General features: G+C 50.3%; 10 protein-coding genes and 1 pseudogene across 10 annotated transcripts in view; 10 read left to right on the top strand and 1 right to left on the bottom strand.

Annotated features, from left to right (window-relative positions):
* LOC103822475 (feather beta keratin-like) overlaps positions 1-24,908 on the top strand; it is an 81,290-nt gene that overhangs the window by 14,883 nt on the left and 41,499 nt on the right. The gene's annotated exons all lie outside the window — the stretch shown is intronic.
* Positions 1-24,908, top strand: part of LOC103814967 (feather beta keratin-like) — a 63,035-nt gene that overhangs the window by 35,946 nt on the left and 2,181 nt on the right. The window lies entirely within an intron of this gene.
* On the bottom strand, positions 1,837-2,630 carry LOC103814921 (feather beta keratin-like). Its single transcript, XM_009088582.4, has 2 exons — positions 2,577-2,630; positions 1,837-2,385 (listed from the first exon to the last, which is right to left on the bottom strand). The coding sequence occupies exon 2, from the start codon at positions 2,363-2,365 to the stop codon at positions 2,030-2,032; it is 336 nt and encodes a 111-aa protein (XP_009086830.1). The 5' UTR covers positions 2,366-2,385; positions 2,577-2,630; the 3' UTR covers positions 1,837-2,029.
* LOC103814929 (feather beta keratin-like) lies at positions 4,241-5,058 on the top strand (annotated as a pseudogene).
* LOC103814937 (feather beta keratin-like) lies at positions 7,725-8,447 on the top strand. Its single transcript, XM_009088608.4, has 2 exons — positions 7,725-7,770; positions 7,948-8,447. The coding sequence occupies exon 2, from the start codon at positions 7,968-7,970 to the stop codon at positions 8,304-8,306; it is 339 nt and encodes a 112-aa protein (XP_009086856.3). The 5' UTR covers positions 7,725-7,770; positions 7,948-7,967; the 3' UTR covers positions 8,307-8,447.
* LOC103814942 (feather beta keratin-like) lies at positions 10,589-10,906 on the top strand. Its single transcript, XM_009088621.3, has one exon. It carries the CDS (start codon positions 10,589-10,591, stop codon positions 10,904-10,906), a length of 318 nt encoding a protein of 105 aa, XP_009086869.1.
* LOC127059207 (feather beta keratin-like) lies at positions 13,321-14,172 on the top strand. The gene is made up of 2 exons (XM_050970633.1): positions 13,321-13,441; positions 13,634-14,172. The coding sequence occupies exons 1-2, from the start codon at positions 13,321-13,323 to the stop codon at positions 13,990-13,992; spliced, it is 480 nt and encodes a 159-aa protein (XP_050826590.1). The 3' UTR covers positions 13,993-14,172.
* The window catches only part of LOC103814960 (feather beta keratin-like), a 59,514-nt gene continuing 48,014 nt past the window's right edge, over positions 13,409-24,908 (top strand). Inside the window, exon 1 of the mRNA XM_050970627.1 lies at positions 13,409-13,445. The gene's annotated coding sequence lies outside the window, so the exon portion shown is untranslated. The remainder of the gene's footprint in view (positions 13,446-24,908) is intronic.
* On the top strand, positions 14,311-17,951 carry LOC108962327 (feather beta keratin-like). Its single transcript, XM_018916203.3, has 2 exons — positions 14,311-14,317; positions 17,623-17,951. The coding sequence occupies exons 1-2, from the start codon at positions 14,311-14,313 to the stop codon at positions 17,949-17,951; spliced, it is 336 nt and encodes a 111-aa protein (XP_018771748.2).
* On the top strand, positions 20,773-21,150 carry LOC115483819 (feather beta keratin-like). Its single transcript, XM_030226287.2, has one exon. It carries the CDS (start codon positions 20,791-20,793, stop codon positions 21,100-21,102), a length of 312 nt encoding a protein of 103 aa, XP_030082147.1. The 5' UTR covers positions 20,773-20,790; the 3' UTR covers positions 21,103-21,150.
* LOC127059059 (feather beta keratin-like) lies at positions 23,802-24,115 on the top strand. The gene has a single exon (XM_050970630.1). The coding sequence runs from the start codon at positions 23,804-23,806 to the stop codon at positions 24,113-24,115; it is 312 nt and encodes a 103-aa protein (XP_050826587.1). The 5' UTR covers positions 23,802-23,803.

The raw sequence follows: 24,908 nt of genomic DNA, 5'->3' as shown, positions 1-24,908 counted from the left end.
AACTTTCACATAGCCAGGACATGTCCAATTCTTCATCCACTAACACCCCAAGTCCTTCTCCTCAGGGATGCTGTGATTTAACTCATTACACACCCAGCATCCATTACTGAGATTGATCCAATGCAGGTATAGAACTTTCTTCTTGGCCGTGTTGACCTTCATGAGCTTCACACCAAGCCATCCAGAACACTCTGGATGCCATCCTTTCCCTCAGATCATAAACCACACCACTCACCTTGGTGTCATCCCCGATCATGACAAGGGGACATTCAAACCCACTCTCCATGTCCCTGACAAAGATGGGAAGTTACAATGGTTCCATTAGCAATCCTTGTGGGTCACCACTCATCACTGTTCTCCACACTGGGATATGGAGTGACCACAACTGCGGAGGGATGATAGTTACATGACAAAAGCCACGTAGGTATGCTCTGGATAGCTGAGAATCTGAAAAGTACCGGACCCAGCTAATCTGAGTCCCTGCACCTGCAAGGCCGCCATGGCCTTGAGTATAGCTGTAGTATGATAACAAGATGATGTAGCTGAGAGAGAGACATGAGAAAAGAGAGATGTAAGTTGTAAAGAATGAGGAAGTAAGAATAACCAATAGATTGCTTAGCTTACAGAATATGCATGAGCTTATTACTTGTTGTGCATAAATGTTTGGTGCTCTAATCAATAAACGAAGCTTGTTGATTCTCATATTGAGATGACCTGAGCTTCCCGCACTGCGACACACAACTTTTGAATGAGACCATGCTGCCCACTCCTTATCCAGCCAGAGGTCCAACCACCAACTCCAGCTTAGAGACAAGGGTGTTTTCTGGCACAGGAACAAAATTTCTGAACAAGTCCAGGTACAGGATACTGGTTCTCCCTCTCTATATCAACCCATAGTGGAACCAATACCAACCCACTAAAGCTGTCGCCAAGGTCAGATGGACACAGCCTCAAGAGCAAACATGTAATTTCAGAGCCCTTTGAAGCAAAACATGCCCAACCTCATGACACACCAGGCTGTTGCAGGCAACAGCTTCTGCCTGGAAAATGTCCCAACATCACAGGCCGAGGCTGTCCCAAACCTTCACCCATGGATCCTCCTCAAGGCCATACTCTTGATCTTATCCAGCAGAGTCTTGTCTTCCTTGCTCCCTGTAACCCAGAGATTAACAGATTCTCCAATATCACCAGAGCAGAGCAGAGAGGCAAAACCTGCTGCACCTGGACTGGAGCAATCCCAAACATTTAGGATAAAGGATGGGTGATGAAGGGATTGAGAGCCGGCCCAAGGGATCTGCCCCAAGCAGCACTTGGGGTGTTGGTGGATGAAAATTGGATGTGCCCCAGCCATGTGCACTCTGACCAAAATCTCCTTCTCTGTCCTGGGCTCATCCCCACAGTGTGGGCAGCACAGGAGAGTGGGGGAATCTCACCCTCTGCTCTCCTGTACTAAAATCAGAGTTCTGTGTTGAACTCTGAGCCCACAAAGACAAGGAAGACACGGATGTGCTTCATAGGATCTGTAGAAGGGCATGGAAGATGATGAGGGACAGAAGCAACAGCTGTCCAGCAAAAATGAACACACCACCCCGAGAGGCTTGGGCCAGAGGCAGGGGTAGATCTGCCTTAGTGTATCCAGGTCTGTGATTCAGTAACTGAAGGATTTGTGGGATGCACCGGAAGAGCAAAGTGTGCCAGTTGGTAGTAAAATAGGGAAATTAATCATAAAAGAGATCTTGGAGCATTTTTTCACCCACTCCAGTGGACTCTAGAAATCTGGCTGAGAGCTGAGTGAGACTGGAAGAATTTTGGCATCAGAAAGAAGAAGAACTCAACTTAAAATGTGATGCAGGAAAACTTTATTGAGGTAGAAGACTGAAAGCCCATAGGCAGCAAATGGAAGGGAGCCAGGTTGAAGTGCAAGTAGGGCGACAATCAGCCAAGGTCATTTACTTGGAGGAGGTTTTGCCAGATCATCAATGCCTTCCTGCCCCACAATGGGAGCAAGGTGTGTGCCGAGGCTGCCCCTTTAGCAGATGTAGCTGCCCCTTCTGCCATAGCAGCCCAGGCCTCCCAGTCCATAGCCAAATCCACGGCCACAGCCAAAGCCGTAACCAAAACCACCAAATCCACCAGAGATGGGCTGTCCCTGGGCATTGAGCTCAGTGCCCACGGCAGCCGAGGAGGTGGATCCGACAGCGGTGTTCTGGGGGAAGGAGGTCATGATGGGTCCTGGCAGGGTGACCAGCACAGGGGAAGGGTTGATGATGACGTGGGAATCCTGGCATTGCAGGGCACAGGGCTCGTTGCAGCTGTTGGCCAGCGGGGTGGGTCCGCAGGGACGGCAGAGGCTGTTGCAGGCCATGGGTGTGGTGTGGAGGGTGCCTGAAAGAAAGGGAGGTGAGGCAGGGCCAGGGTGTGGGGGTGTGAGGGGCAGAGATGCAGGAGGGTGAGGGAGTGTGGAGGCTGTTGTGGGGCTGTGGGGAGGCATGAGGGCTGCTGAGGCTGGGGCAGAGCGTGCTGGAAGAGAGGGGCCAGGGATGCCGAAGCAGGAGGGTCAGAAGCTTGAGTCTCACCTGGCTGTCAGCAGAAGCAGGATCAGAAGAAGTCAGGAGAAGTGTGTGAGGGAGAGAGGCTCTGTGCTGGCTTTTATGCTGGTTCTGGAGGGGTGGGACAGTCCTGTCCCATGGCCTTGGGGCATTTTTTAGGCAGCAGGTTTTGCCTGGCCCAGCCTGATGAGTCATGAGGTGTGGAGTGCTCTCCTTCATCCTTTTCAACAATTCCATGTCCTACTCTTGAAGCTGTGTCCATCTGACCTTGGCTTCTAATTGGGAGTTGGTATTTGGGAGGATGTGACTGTTCTGTGTGTGTCAGGGAGGGGTGAATAAACAGCCAGGACCCAGGAAAGGTGCAATGTCATCAGTGAAGTCATTTTGTGGCAGTTGTGTTCTGTGGTTTGTGGATGCCTTGTGAAGACTGGGACCCTGTTTTGTGCCACTGGATGTCCATCCATCATTGTGTTGCACCCAGAAATGCTGAGGGAGCTGCTGATGTCCTGGGTAGGTCACTCTGCAATAAGTTGGAAAGGTCACAGTGTCTGAGAGCCCTTCATGATAGAGGAAAGAAAGCTCCTCCCTTTTGTGTTTTCAATGATATCAAGAAAGAGGATCTGGGAAACATGAGGCAATTCAGGGCTGAACTTGTTCCAGTCTACTTGTATTTTGAAATTTACAGAATTTACATGACAATACACTCTGTAATTTAAAGTGCATTCCTTGTCCTCATTCAGGAATCCAATAAACAACAAACGGGGCCCGATCCCTTTTTTCCCAGGCTGGTCTGTGACATCAATTCCTTTTTTCCGTGTTCAAGCCACAAGTTTTCATAACTTATTATTAGTAAGTCTTAATGTGTTGTTCCTATGAGCAAACCCCAATAATTACTAACGGACAGCCAGCAAGCTCCTCTTTTCTTTTGTGTCATTGAGCAGTTGTTCCTCTGTGGAATTGTGCAATTTCATCTTCTGCTCCTGAGGCTATCCCCATCTGACCTTGGTGGTAGGTTTAAGTTGCAAAAATTAGAGACCAAGGTCTTGCTGATTGTGAGTGTCACAACTCATAGAAGATTCAACCACAGCTTAGGAGATTTGGGGTGTCACCTCTGAGGTCATTCCATGCCACATTGACAACATGTCCCATTTGCATTCTTGTCTCCTGCCTGAAAGAAATTCCAGCTCTCTCAGGTTCTCATCTTAAGGATCCTCTGCTCCCACCAGTGCCATGGTCTCTTAGACAACCATGTCCATGGCCTTGTTCCACTGAGGAGCCCCAACAGTGGTGTGGAACAGGATGTTCAACTCCCTTAACCTGCTTGTATTTATTTTCTTAATCCTGTCCAAGTAACTTTCACAGCACATGGCCACCTCATGATCCATTTATTAAATTCCAGCCCAGAGCAGTGACCATACCCCTGCAGAGAAGTAGGTTGGGACAGAAGGAATGGCTGGGGGTTAACTGAATACATGAAATAATACACAAATTCCTGTAGGTTTTGTTTGCTCTTCAAAACCAAAACCAGTACCAATCCATTGGCCTTTATTTCTTCCAACTGAAATATACAGTCAAGGTCAAATGGACACAGACTCAAGGGAAGAACACTGAACTGCAGAAAATCAGGAAGGAAAACACTCCACACCTCATGACTCAGCAGGCTGGGACGGCCAAGAGCTGCTGCCTGCAAAATGCCCCAAGGCCATGGGACAAGGCTGTCCCGCCCATCCAGGACCTGCATAAAAGCTGTCCCAGTGCCTCTCTTCTTCACACACTTCTACTGACAACTTCTGCTCCTGCTTCTGCTGACAGCCAGGTGAGACTCAAGCCCCTGACCCTCCTGCTCCTGCCCCCTTGGCCCCCTGTTCCAGCCCCAGCCTCAGCAGCCCTCACACCTCCCCACAGCCCCACAACAACCTCCACACTCCCTCACCCTGCTGACACTTCACCCCTCAAACACCCACACCCCTGCCCTGCCTCACCCCCTTCTCTTTCAGGAACCCTCCACTCCACACCATGGCCTGCTACAACCGCTGCAGTCCCTGCGGACCCACCCCGCTGGCCAACAGCTGCAACGAGCCCTGTGCCCTGCAATGCCAGGATTCCCGCGTCATCATCGACCCTTCCCCTGTGCTGGTCACCCTGCCAGGACCCATCATGACCTCCTTCCCCCAGAACACCGCCGTCGGATCCACCTCCTCCGCTGCCGTGGGCACTGAGCTCAGTGTGCAGGGACAGCCCATCTCTGGTGGCTTTGGTGGCTTTGGCTATGGCTTTGGCTATGGCCGTGGATTTGGCTATGGGCTGGGAGGCCTGGGCTGCTATGGCAGAAGGGGTGGCTACATCTGCTAAGGGCCCTCAGCACCACTCCTGACACCACCAGCTCAGGAGTCTGCAAAAACTCCTGCAAGCCAATCTCCTTGGCTGATGGTTGCTGTACTTGCACCTTACACTGGATCCCTTAAATTTCTGCCCCTTCTTCCCTTTGCCTCAATAAACTTTACCTGCATCAAAACCTGAGATACCTCCTGTTCTTTTTTAATTCCAATGGTCTCACATCCTCACTGAGTATATTTCACAGCTCAACAGAACATTGGGGTACATGGAATGGACCAAAACCACCTTCCCTCACAAAAAAGTCAAAATAACCAATAAAAGCGTCTGGCATGGCAATCAAAGGAGGGAACACCTTCCAGAATCTGTCACACACAACTTAGATGATACACCAAAGCCTTGGACACACCAATGCTCTCCTGGGTACAGCTCTTGTCAAGCCTTTCCATGCCAGTGAATGCTTGACAAAGTCTCTTACCTGCAGGTCTCTTGAACTCTTCTAACAAACTGAGGAACCACATCAAACACTCTGTCAGGGATTCTGAAACGCAAGTGCTTGAACTCCCCTGCTCGAGCAGAGCCAGCAGGAGCAGGATTTCCAGTACCGTGGACAGTTCAGTGCTGGATCTCTCATGACAGATGCTCCAACACCTCTTCTGCTCTGTGGCCACCTTCATAATGAAAGATTCTTGTATTCTTTGCCCAGGGAAATCCATTTGTTTTCACTTGTGCCCTTGCTCTCTTGTCCTGCACGTGAGCACTGCTGTGAACAGCCAGGGTCCTTCACTTCATTCCCTGACATCATGGATTTGCACACACTGATTACATCCCCTATCCATCCTTGTCCACTGTGAGTGCCAGCTGTCTCAGACTATGCTCTAGGAATGATTCTCCAACCCCTCTGGCATCTTGTTGTCCTGAACTGGTCTGGATTCACTAAATGTACTTCATTTTCACAACGGGGAGCCCAGGACTGCCCACAACACCTCACATGGGACCTCACCAGTGCTAAACAGAGAATTCACTTCTATCTGCTTGGTCATATGCTTTTCCCAATCCTAACCTGGACACTCGGGTTCCCTTTTCCCACACAAAGACACCTGCTGCTCCATTACTTTGCAGCCATAACCACAAAACAAAGGCTTTTTCATACAAGGAGACAAATGTTCCAACTGACACCCAGGTATTCCTTCTTACCTGGGATGACTCCTCCCAACAAACAGCCCTCAGCAGAACCCCATTCTGCCATGACAGAACCCCATCAGATGTCCAGCACCTGTCAGGTTTTCTGTGTTGACCCAATGGATCCAATTCCTGGGCTACAGCACTGGGGTCTTGTTGCCATCTGGACTTTGGGACCCTGACTACAAGCCTCTAGGTCCGGTCCTTCAGACCTTTCTCAGACATCCACACTGGGCACTGACACAACCCAGACTTGCCTAGGTTGTTTTTGAAGATCATGCAATGCTCACCTCCAAAACTCCTGGGAAGCCTCCAAATCCTACTTCTGACAATCACAAGTGGCCTCACCCTTTGCACTCAGCCCCTGCAAAGACCCCCAAAGCCCTGGATGCCAAAACCTTAAAGGCAAGAGGGGCACTAAGATAACCACAGAGCACAGTCAACAGCAAAGGTCAGGTCTAGTGTCAGGCTTAGCTAGGTGGGATCACTGTGGGGAGGGATGAAATGTGAGGGAAGGGGCAACACCTCCAGTACAGCCTCAAGTTCCAGAGCAGCCTGAGAGGGCTGGGAGGGAACGGGGCCCCTCTTCAAAACACATCCACAAACCACAGCACATGAATGTCCCACAGTGACCTCACTGATGACACCCCAGGGCTCCAATGCTTTGATTGTTTACTCTGCCCTCCCTGACACGAACCGTCCATGCACATTCTCAATACCCACTCACACATAAAAGCAGCTGCCAAAGTGAGAAGGAAAAGGAGTCAAGAGCAGGACATGGAATCATATAATTCTATAAAGAAATACCAACATCATGACAGAAAAAGAAAAATTATTTTGCTGAGCATCAGTTAGTAATTACTGGTTTTTGCTTGCAGGAACGAAATATAAAGACTTACAAGTTATACCTCATGCCTTCAATTTGGAATAAGTGAAGTCATGTCACAGAACAAGCTGGGGAAAAAAGCAATCAGGCCAAGTATACTGATTGTTTTTTGATTTCTGAATGAGGTCAAGACATAGACTTTAATTGTTTGAGTACATTGTCATGTAAAGTTAAGAATTCCAAATGGACCTGAAAATGGAACACGTTCAGCCTGAACGGCCTCGTGTTTTCCAGATGCTGTCACTTCATCCCATTGAAGGCACAAGGGGATGCGCTCCCTTTCATCCATTAGAAACTGCTCCTAGGTAGGAGGACCTTACCAAGCTCTTGCAGAGTGACCTCCCCAGGACATCAGCAGCTCCCTCAGCATTCCTGGGTGCAACACAATGACTGATGGACATCCAGTGGCACAGAATATGGGCCCAGTCATCAGAAGGAACCCACAAACCACAGCACATCAGAGCCACAAAATTACCTTACCTGATGACCTGGCAGTTCTTTGGGGTTCTGGTTGTTTATTCATTCCTCCCTGACACGCACTGAACAATCAAATTCTCCCAAATACCAACTCTCCCTTTAAGCTGTCACCAAGGTCAGATGGACACAGCCCCAAGGGAAGGACACAGAATTGCAGAAGTGCATAAAGGAAAACATTCCCCACTTCAGGACTCAGCAGGAAAGAGCTGCTGCCTAAAAAATACCCCAAGGCCATGGGACAAGGCTGTCACACCCACCCAAGATCAGCATAAAAGCCAGCACAGAGCCTCTCTCCCTCACACACTTCTCACACCTTCTCCTCCTGCTCCTGCTGACAACAAGGTGAGCCTCAAACCCTGATCCTTCTGCTCCTGCAGCCCTGATTCCTCTCTTCCAGCACACTCAGCCCCAGCCTCAGCAGCACTCATGCCTCCTTACAGCCCCACAACAGCCTCCAAACTCCCTCACCCTCCTGCATCCCCACACCCCTGCCCTGCCTCACTCTCCTCTCTCTTCCAGGCATCTTCCACACCACACCCATGGCCTGCAACAGCCTCTGCCGTCCCTGCGGACCCACCCCGCTGGCCAACAGCTGCAACGAGCCCTGTGCCCTGCAATGCCAGGATTCCCGCGTCATCATCGACCCTTCCCCTGTGCTGGTCACCCTGCCAGGACCCATCATGACCTCCTTCCCCCAGAACACTGCCGTCGGATCCACCTCCTCGGCTGCTCTGGGCACTGAGCTCAATGCCCAGGGACAGCCCATCTCTGGTGGATTTGGCTTTGGCCTTGGCTACGGCTTTGGCTATGGCCGTGGATTTGGCTATGGTCTGGGAGGCCTGGGCTGCTATGGCAGAAGGGGAGGCTACATCTGCTAAGGACTGGTTCACCACCTTGGGGTTCTAGCAACAACTCCTGCCAGCAAAGTAGGGCTGATGGTCGCTGTACTTGCAACTTGCACCAGATGCCTTCCGTCTTTTTCTCCTCCTTCTTCAGTCTTTTCCCTCAATAAAGTTTTCCTGCATTAAATCCTGTGTAGTCTCCTCTTCTTTTTGATTTCAAATTGTCTCGCATCCTCACCCAGCACAGTGTGAGACCTTAACAGGCTGTTGGCATAGGGGAAAAAGGGCAGGAACACCTTTCTTAGAACATACATTCCCATCAGTAATCACAAGAATTGCCCAGGAAGCAGGGTTGAAGTGTGACCCTCTCAAATGTGTCACAAGCCCATCACTTGTTACACCAAAGGCTTTGACACATAATGCTCTCCTGATCGTGGCTCTGAAGAAGCTACTACATGTCAGTAGACACTTAACAAACTCTCTTCCCCAGCTGGATCTGCAAACCCTCCCAGTAAACAGTCACAAAATCATACATTTTGGGAGGAACACTGGGGAGCAAGAGCTTCATTCCCTTCTGCTCAAATCAGACCAACAAGAGCAGGAAATCCAGGACCATGGAAGATTACATTTCTGGATCTCCCGGTACAGACTCCAACACCTTATCCATTCTGTGACCACCCTCACACCGAAGAATGCTTCTCTTCCTTGCCCATGGAATTACATCTGTTTTCCCTTGTGTTGTTGCCCTGTTATCCTTCACATATGCACTGGTGAGGACGGCTGTGATCCCTCATCTTCATTCCCACCATCACGGATTTGCACTCACTGATGACATGCCTCTCTCCATCCTTGTCTCTGGGAGTCACAGCTCTGAGAGTCTCATCTGTGAAAGATCTCCCAGCCTCTTTAGAATCTTGTTGGCCATGAACTGGTTTTGTTTCTACATCCATGGGCATCTTTCACAAGGGAGCTCAGAACTGCCCAAACCACACCACATGGGGCCCAGTTAGTGCTCTAAAGAGAGGATAGGCCACCTCTCCCAACTTCATGGCAAGAATTGTCTGAAATCTCTCTTGGACATGATGATACCTTTTCAACTAAAGCTTCATTGCGACCTTGTGATCTCTTTGTTCTCCATGAGCATGACAGGGTCCTGCTCAGCAAAGCTGCTTTCCAGATTCTGAGTCCACAGCATGACCCAGGGCCAAGTGCCATTCCTGCCTAGATGCAGAACTTCTCATTTCCCACTCGAGAATTGAGGAGATTCCTTGAACCCTCAATCTCCAGGACTCTCTGACTGGTGGCACAACCAAGTGGTGCCTCAGCTACTCCATCATCTGCCAGCTTGCTGAGGGGGCAACTCTCCAACTGCCCATGTGGAATGGAAGAGTCCAGGAACTCACACCTGGTGCAGATGCAAAGCCCAGACCAGCCTGACTGACCTGGGATACTTTGGGGCCCCTCTTCACAACACATCCACAAACCCAAAGCCATGAGTTCCATGGGATGACCTCACTGATGACACCCCAGATCTACATAATATTGCTCACATCTTCAGTTCCCTTTGATACACACCATCAACACCACCTTTGGTTTCAAAAACTCACACTTTAAAGGAGGAATGACTGTGATGGAAGGAGCAGCTCCTCATGCACAGCACAGCTGCAAAGCCCAGACCAGCCTGTCACAGCTGAGGTGGAATGGGGCCCTCTTCCCAACACACTCACAAACTAAACCACACAAATGCCCCAAAATGACCTCACTGATGACATCCACAGTTTTCCTAGGGTTTTTTTTTTTTTTTTTGCATATACTGGTTTCTCTGACACACATCTTCCATGCCAATGCTCCCAAATACCAACTCTCACTTTAAAGATGCCGCCAAGGTCAGATGGACATTGTCACCTTAGAGCAAGACATGACACAGCAGAGCGGTGGGGAGGAAAACACTCCTCACATCATGACTTGCCAGGCTGGGCCTGGCAGAACCTGATACCTCCAAAATGCCCCAAGGCCATAGACCAAGGCTGTCCCACCCCTCCAGAACCAGCATAAAAGCCAGCCCAGTCTCGCTCTCCCTCACACACTTCTCCTCACACCTTCTGTTCTGGTGCTGGCAACCAGGTGAGTCTCAAGACCCTGACCCTACTGCTCCTGTCCCCTTGGCCCCTCTCTTCCATCATGCTCAGCCCCAGCCTCAGCGGCTCTCACACCTCCCCAAAGCCCTACAACAGCTGCCATACTTCTTCACCCCTCACAGCCCACACCCCTGCCCTGCCTCGCCACCCTCTCTTTCAGGCACCCTCCACACCACACCCATGGCCTGCAACAGCATCTGCCGTCCCTGCGGACCCACCCCGCTGGCCAACAGCTGCAATGAGCCCTGTGCCCTGCAATGCCAGGATTCCCGTGTCATCATCAACCCTTCCCCTGTGCTGGTCACCCTGCCAGGACCCATCATGACCTCCTTCCCCCAGAACACCGCCGTCGGATCCACCTCCTCCGCTGCTCTGGGCACTGAACTCAATGCCCAGGGACAGCCCATCTCTGGTGGATTTGGCTTTGGCCTTGGCTATGGCCGTGGATTTGGCTATGGGCTGGGCTGCTATGGCAGAAGGGGCGGCTACACCTGCTAAAGGCACCACCCTGGGGTTCTGGTAACAAGTCCTGCAAGCTAAGCACCTTGGCTGATAGTCTTCCTACTTGTTCTTCACACTGGATCACTTCTGCTTCTTTCTTCTGCCTTTTAATTATTTTGCCTCAATAAAGCTTTCCTGCATCAGAGCCTGACATGTCTCCTCATCTTTGTAAATTCCAGTGGTCTCACATCCTCACCTCACACAGTGTCAGACAGGGCATTGGGGTGAATGGAAAAGGGGTTCAACACATTTCTTAATAAATATGTCACCACCATTAACAACCAAGACTGGCACAGGAAGCAAAGGATTGGGAGGACTTTTCAGGACATGGCACAAGCCCATCACCTGCTACACCAAAATCTTTTGACGCATTAATGGTCTCCTGAGCACGGCTCTGGTAGAGTGTCTCCTTGCCAGCACACACTTGACAAACTCTCTTCCCAGCAGAACTCTTGAACCCTCTCAGCAGAGTTACAAAATCATCCACTTGGGCAGGAACTCTGGGATGCAAGTGCTTCATTCCCCTCAGCTCAAGAAAGACTGAGAAGTGCAGGATTTCCAGGACCATGTACAGTTCAGGTTTCCCTCTTCCAGGACAGAGACTCCATTGTGTCTTCTGCTCTCTCTCCACCCTCCCATTGAAAACTTCTTTTTTTCTTTGCCCATGGAATTCTATCTGGTTTCACTTGTGTCCTTGCCCTCTTTTCCTGCATGGTTGCACTACTGTGTATAAATAGACTCCCTCAACTTCATTTCCTGCCATCTGGCATTTTCATACATTGATGACACCCCACTGTCCATCCTTGTCTCCTGGGAGTCCCAGCTCTCCCAGCCTCTCTTCCATGACAGATTCTCCAGCCCTTTCAGTATGTTGGTATGTTGGTTGTCCTGCGTTTTCATGAATTAAATTTCTGTAATTGGAAACTAAACGTCCACTGGGAAAACTGAAGTTCATTCCCTCTTCTCCACAGCTTGGTGAAAGGGAGACAAGACTGGTGTTAAAAAATTTCCATTCAGACAATTTCAGAGAGCAATAAGGTCAATCCTCTTCTTCTGAAAATTGAACATCCCTGGTTCCTTCAACTTCTCCTCACCTGTCTTGTTCTCCTTATCCTTCAGCTGTTTTCCTTTCCATGTGTCAGTCAGAACCCGGCACTGTGACCCCACAATGTGACCTTGCTGAGGCCAGCTGAGATGACTGCTATGGATCAACCAGCACTGGACTTTGGGGAGCTTGGGTGACCTTCATAAATCTCAGGAATTGCTTTCCCATCTCCATCAAGAAAGGCCTGGCATATAGACTGGGCAGGAGAGATGGAGCCAAGGCAGGCAGGAATGCACTGGAAGGAGCAGCCCCTCAGCCCCAGAACACCTGCAAAGCCCAGACCAGCCTGACATGGCTGGCAGGGAATGGGGCCCCTCTTCACAACACACACAAGAACCACAGCACACCAGTATCACAGGGTGACATCTGTGATGACACACCACCTCTCCCAAGCTTCGGTAATGTCTTCACCCCACCCTGACATGCACCTGATGGTCTTTAACCTCTAATAATCACATTTAAAAGCTGCCGCCAAGGTCAGATGGACACAGACTCAAGAGAAGGACATGGAATAACAGAATTCCAAAAACAAACACCTGCACCATGACAGGGAAAGAAAGATGATGTTGTTGACCAGAGCTAGTAATTATTGGGTTTTGCTCACGGGAACACAATGTTAAGCCTTAAAGGGTACAAGTTATGAAACCATATGACCTTAATGTGGAATAAGACAACTGATGTCACAGACCTACCTGGGCAATCATTTCTTGTTTGTTTAATGGGTTTCTTAATGAGGTCAAGGAATACAATTTAAATGACAGAGTACGTTATCATGTACGGTTGAGGATTCCAAAAGGGCCATAACACATAACAAGCTCAGCCTAAACAACCTCTCCTTTTCCAGATGTTCTCCCTTCATTGTATTCGAGACAGAACACCTCTCTTTAATCCTTCAGGCACTCCCAGGCACTGTGACCTTTCCAAGCTATAAAACAGTGACCTCCCCAGGACATCAGCAGCTTCCTCAACATTCCTGGATGCAACACAATGACTGCTGGACATTCAGTGGCACAAAACAGAGTCCAGGTCTTCACAACTCACCGACAAAGCACAGCACAAAAATGCCACAAAATGACCTCACTGATGACATTGTAGTTCTCCAGCGCTATGCCTGTTTATTCACCCCTCCCTTACAAACATCAATAAAAAAATACTTCCAAATACCAACTCCTGATTGAAAGCTGCTGCCAAGGTCAGATGGATACTGACTCAAAGCTGGACATGTAATTGCAGAGCTGTGGGAAGAAAAACACTCTGCACCTCATGACTCAGCAGGCTGGGACAGCCAAGAGCTGCTGCCTGCCAAATGCCCCAGGGCCATGGGAGAAGGCTGTCCCGCCCCTCCAGGACCTGCATAAAAGCCAGAACAGAGCCTCTCTCCCTCACACACTTCTCCTCAAGCCTTCTCCTCCTGCTCCTGCTGACAACCAGGTAAGCCACAATCCCCTGACCCTCCTGCTCCTGCCCCTCTCACCTTTCTCTTCCAGCACGTTCAGCCCCAGCCTCATCAGCTCTCACACCTCCCCAAAGCCCTACAACAGCCTCCACACTCCCTCACCCTCCTGAATCACTGCCCCTTGCATCCCCACACCACTGCCCTGCCTCACTCCTCTCTCTTCCAGGCACCCTCCACACCACATCCATGGCCTGCAACAGCCTCTGCCGTCCCTGCGGACCCACCCCACTGGCCAACAGCTGCAACGAGCCCTGTGCCCTGCAATGCCAGGATTCCCGCGTCATCATTGACCCTTCCCCTGTGCTGGTCACCCTGCCAGGACCCATCATGACCTCCTTCCCCCAGAACACCGCCGTCGGATCCACCTCCTCGGCTGCTCTGGGTACTGAGCTCAATGCCCAGGGACAGCCCATCTCTGGTGGATTTGGTGGCCTTGGCTACGGCCTTGGCTATGGCCGTGGATTTGGCTATGGCCTGGGAGGCCTGGGCTGCTATGGCAGAAGGGGCGGCTACATCTGCTAAAGACCCTCATCCCCAGTCCTGACACCACCAGCTCTGGGCTCTGGCAACAGCTTTTGCAAGCAAAGCACCTTGGCTGATGGTTGCTCTACTTCTACCTCAGACCGGATCCTTTTAAATACTTTCTTGTGTCTGTTCCTTTTTTTTCCTTTTTTTTTTTTTTCCTTAGTAAAGATTACCTGCATCAAAGCCTGACATGTCATCTCATCTTTATGAATTCCAGTGGTAACACCTCCTTACCCAACACAGTGCCAGGAATAAACAGACTATTGGACTGAATAGAAAAATATCTCTAACCTAACCTTTCTTAGAAAATACATCATGACGAGTAACAATCAAGACTGGTATGGGAACCGGGGATTGAGGGGAGACACAAACCCCTCACCTACTACAGCAAAGGCTTTGACAGAACAAATCTCTCTTTCTCATGGCTCTCTCTTCAGGTCTCTCTGGGCCAGTAAACACTTGACAAACTCTCTTCCCATCAGGACTCCCTAACCCTCCCCCCAGAAATAGGAACAGCATCACCCAACTAGGCAGGAATTCTGGAGCACAATTGCTTCATTCTCTTCTGCTCGATCGTAGTCAGCAAGACCCGGATTTCCAGAACCTTGGACAGTTCAGAGCTGGCTCTCCCAGAACAGATGCGCCACCACCTCTTTTACTCTGAGACAAACCTTGTCTTGAAAAAGGCTTGTCTGCCTTTTCCAGGGAATTCCACATTTTTTCACTTGCGCCCTTGCCCTCTTGTCCTGCGCGTCTGCACTGCTAAGAACAGCCAGGCTCCCTCAACTTCATTCTCTGCAATCAGGAATTTGCACACACTGATGACACCCCTCTGTCCAGCCTTGTCCCCTGGGAGTCCCACCTCTCACACCCTCTCCTCTAGGAAAGATCCTTCAGGCCCTTTAGAATCTTTTTGGCCCTCAACTGGTGTCAATTCACTAAATCTACTTCATTTACATGTGGGAAGCCCAGAACTGCTCAGAACACCTCACATGGGACCTCACCAGTGCTGAGGAGACACCAAGAGTCACCTCTCCCTGCTTCATCACAACACTGTTCCCAATCCGGACCTGAAGACTTGGGGTCCCTTTTCCCACAAAGATACAGGGACACCTCCTGCTCTAGTTTTCCTCACCCCGAAAGACAGGGGCAATTTCTCAGAAGAAAACTATTCTTACCTTTGATACTTGTTATGAACAAAAAAAGGGCTACCCATTTTTTTTGTAAAGGTTGTAGAATTACAAGTTTAACTAGTTCTAGCAGAGAGGAGTGCTTTTGTTGGCTGCATGTTGTAATCACCTGTTAAGTATCAGGTTGTTAGCCATCTATGGTTGAGAAGTCACTATCAGCATCAGTCAGTATCAGCATCACCCTGCTTGCGGCCAGGTGGGAGGATGGCATCCTCCCCCCAGACGGTGGAGGGGAGGGAACCAGGAGTTGGTATGCAAAATAAGTTTAGAGCCAAGATGCAATGGGGCAAGCCCCCCCTCCAAACGCAATTAATAAACCCCTAAACCGGTGAGCCAATATAGAATTTAGGGATCAAAATAGTGTCTAGACTTTAGGGGTGAAGTCTGGAGCCAGCAGAGACTCTGAAAACCTTAATAGCCCCTCACCACAACTTCAGAAGATGTTGGTTGGAGCCAGGACCCGAGACTGCAAACTTAAGATGGGATCTAGGGGTGTGTAAACCCCAGCCTGCTCTTGTGAGAACAGACCCCCAGCTCTGCCCCCGCTGGACAAAGCTGCATTTGCCTCCTCCCCGAGTCACTCCAGGGAGCTGCTACGGCGAAACTGCGGATGCATGGAAGCCATGGATGCATCAGGCCTCCCAAACTTGAGCTGATTACTTTTATTAAAGGCATCAAAAAAGAAGAAAGATCTCCTGCCCCGCTTATTTCAATACTCATACATTCCTTCCTACCGGGGATGACTCCTACCAACAAAGAGCCCCTGGCAGATGCCCTTGCTGGGATTCAACACCAGATTTTCAGGGTTGCCCCAATGGATCCAACTCCTGGCCTACAGCACTGGGGGCTTGCTGCTGGACTTTGGCACACTGACCACAAGCCTCTGTGTCCAGCCCTTCAGACCTTTCTCAGGCCCTGACACAACCTTGATTTGCCTGGTTGTCAAAGATCATTAAATGCTCACCTGCAACAACCCTGGGTGACTTCCCAATCCTCTTTCTGATAACCACAAGTGGTCTGAGCCCTTGCACTCAGCCCAAGTTGGGAACTAAATCACCCTGGATAGCAAAAGCTTAAAAGCAAGAGGGGCACCAAGATGTTCACAGAGTAGAGTGAACAGGAAAAGTCAGGTCTAGTGTCAGTCTAGCCAGCTGGGATCAAGCTGGGGAGCAATGGAATTTGAGGGAAGGGGCAACACCTTCAAGACATCTGCAAATCCCAGAACAGTGAGACAGGGCTGGGAGGGAATGGGGCTCCTCATCACAGCATATCCACAAACCACAGCACAAGAGTGTCATGGGGTCATTTCACTGGTGACACCACACCTCTCCTAAATTTTGGCTGTTTATTGAGCCCAGCCTAACACCATCTTCCATGCAAACCCTCTCAAATGCCAGCTTGTGCTTAAAAGCTGCTGTCAAGGTTAGATGGACAAGACCTCAAGAGAATGACATGGAATCACAGAATTTAATGAAGAAATGCTCATACCATGACAAAGAAGGAATGAGGAGCATACTGACCATCAGGCAGTAATTATTAATATATCACAGGAACACAATATTAAGACTTAAGGGATGTAAGATATGAAACCTTGCAGCTTGAATGCATAATAACAGAACTGGAGTCACAGACCAGCCATGATAAAAAAAGGATGAGAAACCACTGATTAATGGGGTATTTTTTTTGATTTCTTAATGATGTTAAGATAAACACTTAAAATGAAAGAATTTGTTGTCATGTAATTTTCTGAAATCCAAATGGACCATAACAATGAAGCAAATCCATGCTGACCAGTACCTGGTTTTCCAGTTTCTTTTTCTTGAACTCATTCAAGCCAGAAAGGGATGAGTCCAGACTTCACAAGGCACTTGCAAACCACAGCACACAAGAGCCACAAAATGACCTCACTGATGACATCGCATTTCTCTTGGGCTCCACTTGTTTATTCGACCCTCCCTGACACACGCTGAACAATCACATCCTCCCAAACACCAACTCTCACTCTAAAGCCGCCGCCAAGGTCAGATGGATACAGCATCAAAAGCAGGACATGGAAATGCAGAATTGCATAAAGAAAAACACTCTCCACCACAGGACTCACCCGGCATGTCCAGGCAAAGCTGCTGCCTAAAAATTGCCTCAAGGCCACGGGACAAGGCTGTCCTGCCCCTCCAAAACCAGCATAAAAGCAGACCCAGAGCCTCACTCCCTCATACACTTCTCCTCACGCCTTCTCCACCTGCCAACAACCAGGTGAGCCTCAATCCCCTGACCCTGCTGCCCCCCTGGCCCCTCTCTTCCAGCACGCTCTGCCCCAGCTTCAGCAGCCCTCATGCCTCCCCACAGACCCACAAAACCCTCCACACTCCCTCACCCTCCGGCATTGCTACCCCTTGCACCCCCATGCCTTTACCCTGTCTCACCCCCTCTCTTCCAGGCACCCTCCACACCACATCCATGGCCTGCTACAACCGCTGCAGTCCCTGCGGACCCACCCCGCTGGCCAACAGCTGCAACGAGCCCTGTGCCCTGCAATGCCAGGATTCCCGTGTCATCATCGACCCTTCCCCTGTGCTGGTCACCCTGCCAGGACCCATCATGACCTCCTTCCCCCAGAACACCGCCGTCGGATCCACCTCCTCCGCTGCTCTGGGCACTGAGCTCAATGCCCAGGGACAGCCCATCTCTGGTGGATTTGGCTTTGGCCTTGGCTATGGCCTGGGAGGCCTGGGCTGCTATGGCAGAAGGGGCGGCTACATCTGCTAAGGGCCCTTGGCACCACCCCTGACACCACCAGCTCCGAGATCTGGCAGCAGCTCCAGCAAGCAAAGCACCTTGGCTTATGGTCTCCCTTATTGCACCTCACACCACCTCCCTTCCCACTTCTTTCTCCTGCCTTGTAATTCTTTTGCCTCAATAAAGATTTCCTGGAATATAGCCTCAGATGTCTCTTCCTCCTTTGTTCTACCATGGCTCTTGTACCTTCACCTAGCGCAAGGTAAGGGTCAGCTGCCCATTGGTGTGTGTGGAAAACGGGCCACAAGACCTCTCCTGGGAGGTTTGTTAACAGCAGACCCATCCACTGGGCTTCCAGAATGCAGCACAGGCACTTCCTTTTCCCAAAGCCTTGGACACACCAACGCAATTGTGCCCATATCCCGCGCACAATCTCCCGATGGCAGCACACATTTGTCCAACTCTTCCTCCCCCAACTCTTCTCTGAACATTCCAGAACTGGAATCCAGGACTACACAAGGAACCTGGGGAAATCCATTAGTTCAAGCTAGCCTGATCCCCAGACAAAGCAACCAACCTTCCCTCAGCTGTCCCTCACAGAAACGGTTCTGTAGATTCTTCACCAACATCCTTGCTCTTCTTTGGACATCCTCAAGCACCTCAATGTCTTTCTTGCTGTGAAGGGCCTAAAACTAACTCAGATTCACGGTGTGGCCTCACCAGCACCCAATACATTGGGACAGTCACTGCAGTGGTCCTGCTGACCCCACTATAGGTAATACAAGCCAGGACACCACTGGTTTTCATGACTACCTGGGAACACATTGGATCATGTTCAGCTACTGTCAACCAGCACCCCCAGATCCTTTTCCCACTGGCAGCTTCCTAGTCACTCCTTCCCAAGCCTGGAGATTTAAGTCTTTACTAAATTCCAAGAAAAAAATCACCCACACCCTTTTCTTCTCTTACTAAGGAGGTCACATTGACACCTCATGTGATGAGGTCTGGTCAAGCAGGACCTGATTTTGCTAAAGCCAGGTTGGCTGCGCGTGATCACCTGGTGGTCCTGCAGGAGCCATTAAATACTCTCAAGATGATCTGCTCCAGCAGCTTCTGCAGTGCTGGGCTCAGACTGACAGGCCTGGAGTTGCCCAGACCCTTTCTCTGGCCCTTCTTCTAGAGAAGAGTCCCATTTTCAAGCCTACATCAACTGGCACCTCTCCAGTTAACCAGGAGTGCTGGCAAAAGATAGCAAGTGCCTTGGGAACACTTTCACCAGCTCCCTCAGAGACCTTAGATGGATCCATTCAGTGCCACACACAATTCTGTCACTGACCTCTAATCCTCACTGGATTAGAGGGGATTGAATTTTGCTTCCTGGTAAGGAACTTTCTCCCTCAGCCGGCTGCTGTGCCCATCCCAGGAAGCAGAATCACAGTAAAGGGAATCATTAGTGCTCAAGGAACCTCTTGCAGGCGACCAAAGACTCACTGTAGAATGGATTTGCTTGGAAAGGGCCTTGGAGAGTCTCTTGTCCAAACCCCTGCAGTGGACAAAGGCACCTTCCATTATCCCAGCCTGCTCAAAGCCCTGGCCAACCTGGCCTTGATCACTACCAGGGTTGGGGCAGTCACAGCTTCTCTGGGTGACCTGTGCCAGGCCCTCATCACCCACACAGGGAAGAATTTCTTTTACAATATCCCATCTAACTCTACCCTCTGGCAGTGGGAAGACATTTCCTCTTGTCCCATCACTCTCTGTTTGTGTAGGAGATCATGGAGTGCAACCCAACCTGCTCCAAGAGGCACAGCACAACAAGGCTGCCCATGACCTTTGTCAACTCCAGGTTTAGTAACCTGAGGCCATTTCCATTTGTCCCATCACTTGCTACAAGGGAAAGAGCAAAAACAGTCTTACAAAAAAAGTCTTTTCAGATAGCTGAAGAAAGGGAGATGATTTCTTATTTGGCTGCCTTGTCTGCATCTAAAAACCTGCAGATCCTAAAACTACTACTCAAAATTTGTTCTCCAGATCCCTCAACATCTGTGTCTAGAGTGTATCCTGTCACAGAAGAACCATTGTAACACCAGGGTGGCAAAGTCGGAGCAGAACCAAGGAGAAAGGCAAGTCCAAAAGACAGGTTTGGTGACCAGGTGGTGATGTGAGGAAGAATGACTGTGATGGAAAGGTCAGCTCCTCACTCATGGCACAGCTGCAAAGACCAGACCATCCAGACAGGGCTGTAATGAAATGGGGGCCCTTTCACAACACACCCACAAACCAAACCACACAAGAGCACTAGGGTAGGGACTCTGATGACACCTCTAAGTTATTGTCATCTAATCTTCATTCTTGGACACACATCTGAAATGTAAATCCTCCCAAAATAAAAACTGTCACTTTAAAGCTGCCGCCAGTGTCAGATGAACATGGACCCAAGAGCAGGACATGACTTTGCAGAGAATGGGGAAGGAAAACGCTGTCCACCTCATGACTCACCAGGCCGGGACACCCAAGAGCAGCTGCCTGCAAAATGCCTCAAGGCCATGGGACAAGGCTGTCCCGCCCCTTCAGAACCAGCATAAAAGCCGGCCCAGAACCTCTGTCCCTCATACACTTCTGACAACTTCTGCTCCGGTGACAACCACCAGGTGAGCCTCAAGCCCCTGACCCTCCCTCCTTACCCAGGGGCCTGCTCTTCCAGCAGGCTTTACCCTCAGCCACGGCAGTCCTCACGCCTCCCCAAAGACCCACAACACCCTCCACACTCTCTTGCTTCCCTTACCCTCCTGACACACCACCCCTCGCACTCCACCACCCCTGCCCTGCCTCACCGCCTTCTCTTCCAGGAACCCTCCACCTCACACCCATGGCCTGCTACAACCGCTGCAGTCCCTGCGGACCCACCCCGCTGGCCAACAGCTGCAACGAGCCCTGTGCCCTGCAATGCCAGAACTCCAGCGTCATCATCAACCCTTCCCCTGTGCTGGTCACCCTGCCAGGACCCATCATGACCTCCTTCCCTCAGAACACCGCCGTTGGATCCACCTCCTCCGCTGCTCTGGGCACTGAGCTCAATGCCCAGGGACAGCCCATCTCTGGTGGATTTGGCTTTGGTGGCTTTGGCTACGGCCTGGGAGGCCTGGGCTGCTATGGCAGAAGGGGCGGCTACATCTGCTAAGGGCCCTCAGCACCACCCCTGACACCACCAGCTCTGGCCTCTGGCAACAGCTCCTGCAAGCAAAGCACCTTCGCTGGTGTTTGTACTCCCTACTCTGCCAACCTGCTCCTTTCAATTTCTTTCTCTTAATTTTTATTCCCTCAATAAAGTTCTGTTGCATCAAAACCTGAGACGCTGTCTTTTGTGTTTGAATCCTTACCCAGCACAGTGCCATGAGTGAACAGGCCATTGGGTAGATGGAAAAGGGGTAAAACATCTTTCTTACCAAGGCTGTCACCACCTGTACCTCCCAAGACTGGCAAGGGATGTAAGGGAGGAGGGGGACGAATTTCGAACACATGAGATACAACCCCATCACCTGATAACACCAAAGGCTTTGACACATCCATACTCTCCCATGCATGGCTCTGGCAAAGACACTCTATGACAGAACATTCTTAAAAAATTCTCTTCCCAGACAGATTCTCAAACACTCACCACAGACAGAAAAACATCATCCACTTGGGCAGGAACCCTGGGGAACCCTCCTGCCCAAGCAAGAGCAGCATTTCCAGAACTATAGACAGGTCAGGATTGGATCACCAAAGACAGACACTCCACTGCCTCTTCCCCTCTGACTACCTTCACAATGAATAGTTCTTTCTTTGAATTTCAAGGAAATTCAATCTGTTTTCATTTCTGCCCTTGTCCTCTTTTCCTTCATGGCAGCACTGTTGAGATCAGCCAGGCTCCCTTGACTTCATTCCCTTCCATTAGGGATTTGCAAACACTGATGACATTGCCCTGTCCATCCTTGTCTCCTGGGAGCCCCAGGTATCTCAATCCTCTGTCAAAGGGCCCTTAGATTGTCTTGGTGGCCTTGTACTGCTTTTGTTTCAGTAAGTCCATGGGGTTCTTCTGCTGGGGAGCCCAGAAATGCCCACACCAACCCACTTAAGTGTTTAGGATGTTGAAAAGTGTTGGCTCCATGGATACAACTCTTGAACTACTTCCATGGAGACTTGGCTTCACCTGGAATTCAGATCTTGCTCAGATTGGTTTATATCAGAAAAAAATCTAGCAGTTCATTTCACTGACCCTTTACACAACCTGTCCATTCTGGTACAGTCTGGCGTGATGCTGTAGGAGACAGAGTAAATATCCCAGGTGAAAAATGGAGGTTAACACCAGCCATGTCTCTCTCATATTCCCCAGTTAGCATGTCTCATATTCCCCAGTTAGCTGCTCTTCTTTTTAGCTAACACAGAGGTTGCTAATTTTTGATTTTGCCCCCCAAAATTATTCTTAACTTCTCCTCATTAGCCTCTTGTCTGATCTGCTCTTGGCAGTGTTTCACAGAATTACAAAATTGTCCCATCCTTGTCTGCAGGAACAAGGTCCCTGGAAAGCCCCTAGCAAATCAGGGGGAGTAAATGCATTGCAAGGGGCAGGTGCTAATGCCCAGCACAGCTGCAAAGGCCAGAGCAGCCTGGCAGGGTGAAGAGGGCCCCTCTTCACAACACACCCACAAACTGAACCGCACAGGTGCCACAAAATGACCTCACTGCTGACACCCATATTATTCCTAGGTATTCTTGGACATTCTGGATTCCCTGAAACAAACCTTCCAAGCAAATTTCCCAAATACCGACTCTCACTTCAAAGCTGCTGCCTTGGTCAGATGGATGTGGACTCAAGGGCAGGACATGGAGTTGTACAGCTACTGGAAAGAAAACACAACCCACCTTCCCATCATTTGACCAGCTGCAACAGGCAAAACTGATGTTATGATTTTCATTCCAGTGCCTCTAGAGAGTAACAAGGTTACTCTCTTTTTCTGAAAATTAACATCTCCAGTTCTTTCAAGGGCTCCTCACATCTTGTTCTTCTTATCTTTCACCAGCTATGATGAATCAACACAAGACTTTGGGGAGCATGGGAGGGTTCCCTAAACACCTACATGGGACAGCCTGCCCGTTTCCAGCGGAAAAATCATGGCCTATGGACAGGTTTGGAAACTTGGAAACATGGTAGGGAGGGAGAGAATGAAATGGAAGGGAAGAGTCCTGACTCCCAAAAGAGCTGCAAAGCCCAGAACAGCCTGATGTGGCTGTGGGGGCAATGATGCACCTCTTCACAAGACACCAACAAAGCACAGTACACAGGGACTTCACCGATGACACCCCACTGTCCAAAGCTTTGGTCATGACTTCAGCCTTTCCTGAAATACATCATCACCACCAAACTTTGGCCTCTTAAATCATACATTAAAGCCGCCGCCAAGGACAGATGGACACGGACTCAAGAGTAGGATATGGGGTTGCAGAGTTTGGGCAGGAAAATACTCCCCATCACATGACTCCACAGTATGGGCAAGGCATGACATGCAGTCTCCAAAATACCCCAGGGTCAAGGGCAGGGTTACCCCACCCATCTAGGACCAGCATAAAAGACAGCCCAGTGCCTCTCTCCCTCACACATTCCTGACGCTTTCTTCTCTGGGGCCGACAACAAGGTAAGCCTCAAGCCCCTGACGCTCCCTCCTTCGCCATGACCCTCTTCCAGCAGGCTCAGCTCCAGCCTCAGCAGTCCTCCCCAAAGACCCACAACACCCTACGCACTCTCTTGCCCCCCTTGCCCTCCTGACACACCACCCCTCGCACTCCACCACCCCGGCCCTGCCTCACCCCCTTCTCTTCCAGGAACCCTCCACTCCACACCCATGGCCTGCTACAACCGCTGCAGTCCCTGCGGACCCACCCCGCTGGCCAACAGCTGCAACGAGCCCTGTGCCCTGCAATGCCAGGATTCCCGCGTCATCATTGACCCTTCCCCTGTGCTGGTCACCCTGCCAGGACCCATCATGACCTCCTTCCCTCAGAACACCGCCGTCGGATCCACCTCCTCCGCTGCTCTGGGCACTGAGCTCAATGCCCAGGGACAGCCCATCTCTGGTGGATTTGGCTTTGGTGGCTTTGGCTACGGCCTGGGAGGCCTGGGCTGCTATGGCAGAAGGGGCGGCTACATCTGCTAAGGGCCCTCAGCACCAACCCTGACACCACCAGCTCTGGCAAGAGCTTCTGCCAACAAAGCACCTCGGCTGAAATGAGCCAGCCTCGCGCATCAGAGCAGCTCTTCTCACTTTCTTCATCTTCCTTCATCCTTTTTTTGCCTCAATAAACTTCTGCTGCATCAAAGCCTTACATGCCTCCTCTCCTTTTTGAATTCTGCCTCACATACTTACCCAGCACAGTGCCAGAAATGAACAGGCCTTTGGAGCAGATGGAAAACAGCACATATTTTTTTGGCAATGTGTCCCTACCAGTAACAACAAGACCTGTACGGCAAAATTGGAAAACATGACACAAAGACTTTCTACACCAAAGTCTTGGACACATCAATGCTCTCCAGTTCATCAATGGTTCTGGTTAAGTCTCTCCATGCCAGTACACACTTGACAAAGACTCTTCCCACCAGGAATCACAAGACTTTCCAGCAAAGAGGGGAAACTATATCACATCCACTTAGGCACAAACTCTGGAGTGCAATGCTTCAACTCCCCTGCTCAAGCAGAGTGGGCAAGAGCAGGATTCCCAGCACCATGGACAGTGTAGATTTCAATCACCCAGCACAGAGACTCCACCACCTCTTCCCCTCTGTGACCACCTGCACAGTAACAAATTCTTTTATTTGCCCAAGAAATTCCATGTCTTTTCTCTTTTTCCCTTGTTCTCCTGTCCTGGACATGCACACATGCACACTGCAGGGAACGGCCAGGCCTCCTTCACTTCTTTCCCTGACAGCAGGAATTTGCACCCACTGATAAC

This window comes from Serinus canaria, chromosome 2 (assembly GCF_022539315.1).
Source record: "Serinus canaria isolate serCan28SL12 chromosome 2, serCan2020, whole genome shotgun sequence".
Classification (NCBI taxonomy): Eukaryota; Metazoa; Chordata; class Aves; order Passeriformes; family Fringillidae; genus Serinus; species Serinus canaria.
The sequence above is the reverse complement of the archived record's forward strand: the minus strand, read 5'-3'. Positions and strand labels throughout refer to the sequence as shown.

What these genes read in the sequence shown, in the direction of transcription:
- LOC103814921 (XM_009088582.4), bottom strand. Translation starts at nt 2,365, where the DNA reads ATGGCCTGCAACAGCCTCTGCCGTCCCTGCGGACCCACCCCGCTGGCC.
- LOC103814937 (XM_009088608.4), top strand. Translation starts at nt 7,968, where the DNA reads ATGGCCTGCAACAGCCTCTGCCGTCCCTGCGGACCCACCCCGCTGGCC.
- LOC103814942 (XM_009088621.3), top strand. Translation starts at nt 10,589, where the DNA reads ATGGCCTGCAACAGCATCTGCCGTCCCTGCGGACCCACCCCGCTGGCC.
- LOC127059207 (XM_050970633.1), top strand. Translation starts at nt 13,321, where the DNA reads ATGCCCCAGGGCCATGGGAGAAGGCTGTCCCGCCCCTCCAGGACCTGC. An exon ending in CCTCCTGCTCCTGCTGACAA is followed by an intron (nt 13,442 to 13,633) that starts CCAGGTAAGCCA and finishes TCCTCTCTCTTC; the next exon opens with CAGGCACCCTCCACACCACA.
- LOC115483819 (XM_030226287.2), top strand. Translation starts at nt 20,791, where the DNA reads ATGGCCTGCTACAACCGCTGCAGTCCCTGCGGACCCACCCCGCTGGCC.
- LOC127059059 (XM_050970630.1), top strand. Translation starts at nt 23,804, where the DNA reads ATGGCCTGCTACAACCGCTGCAGTCCCTGCGGACCCACCCCGCTGGCC.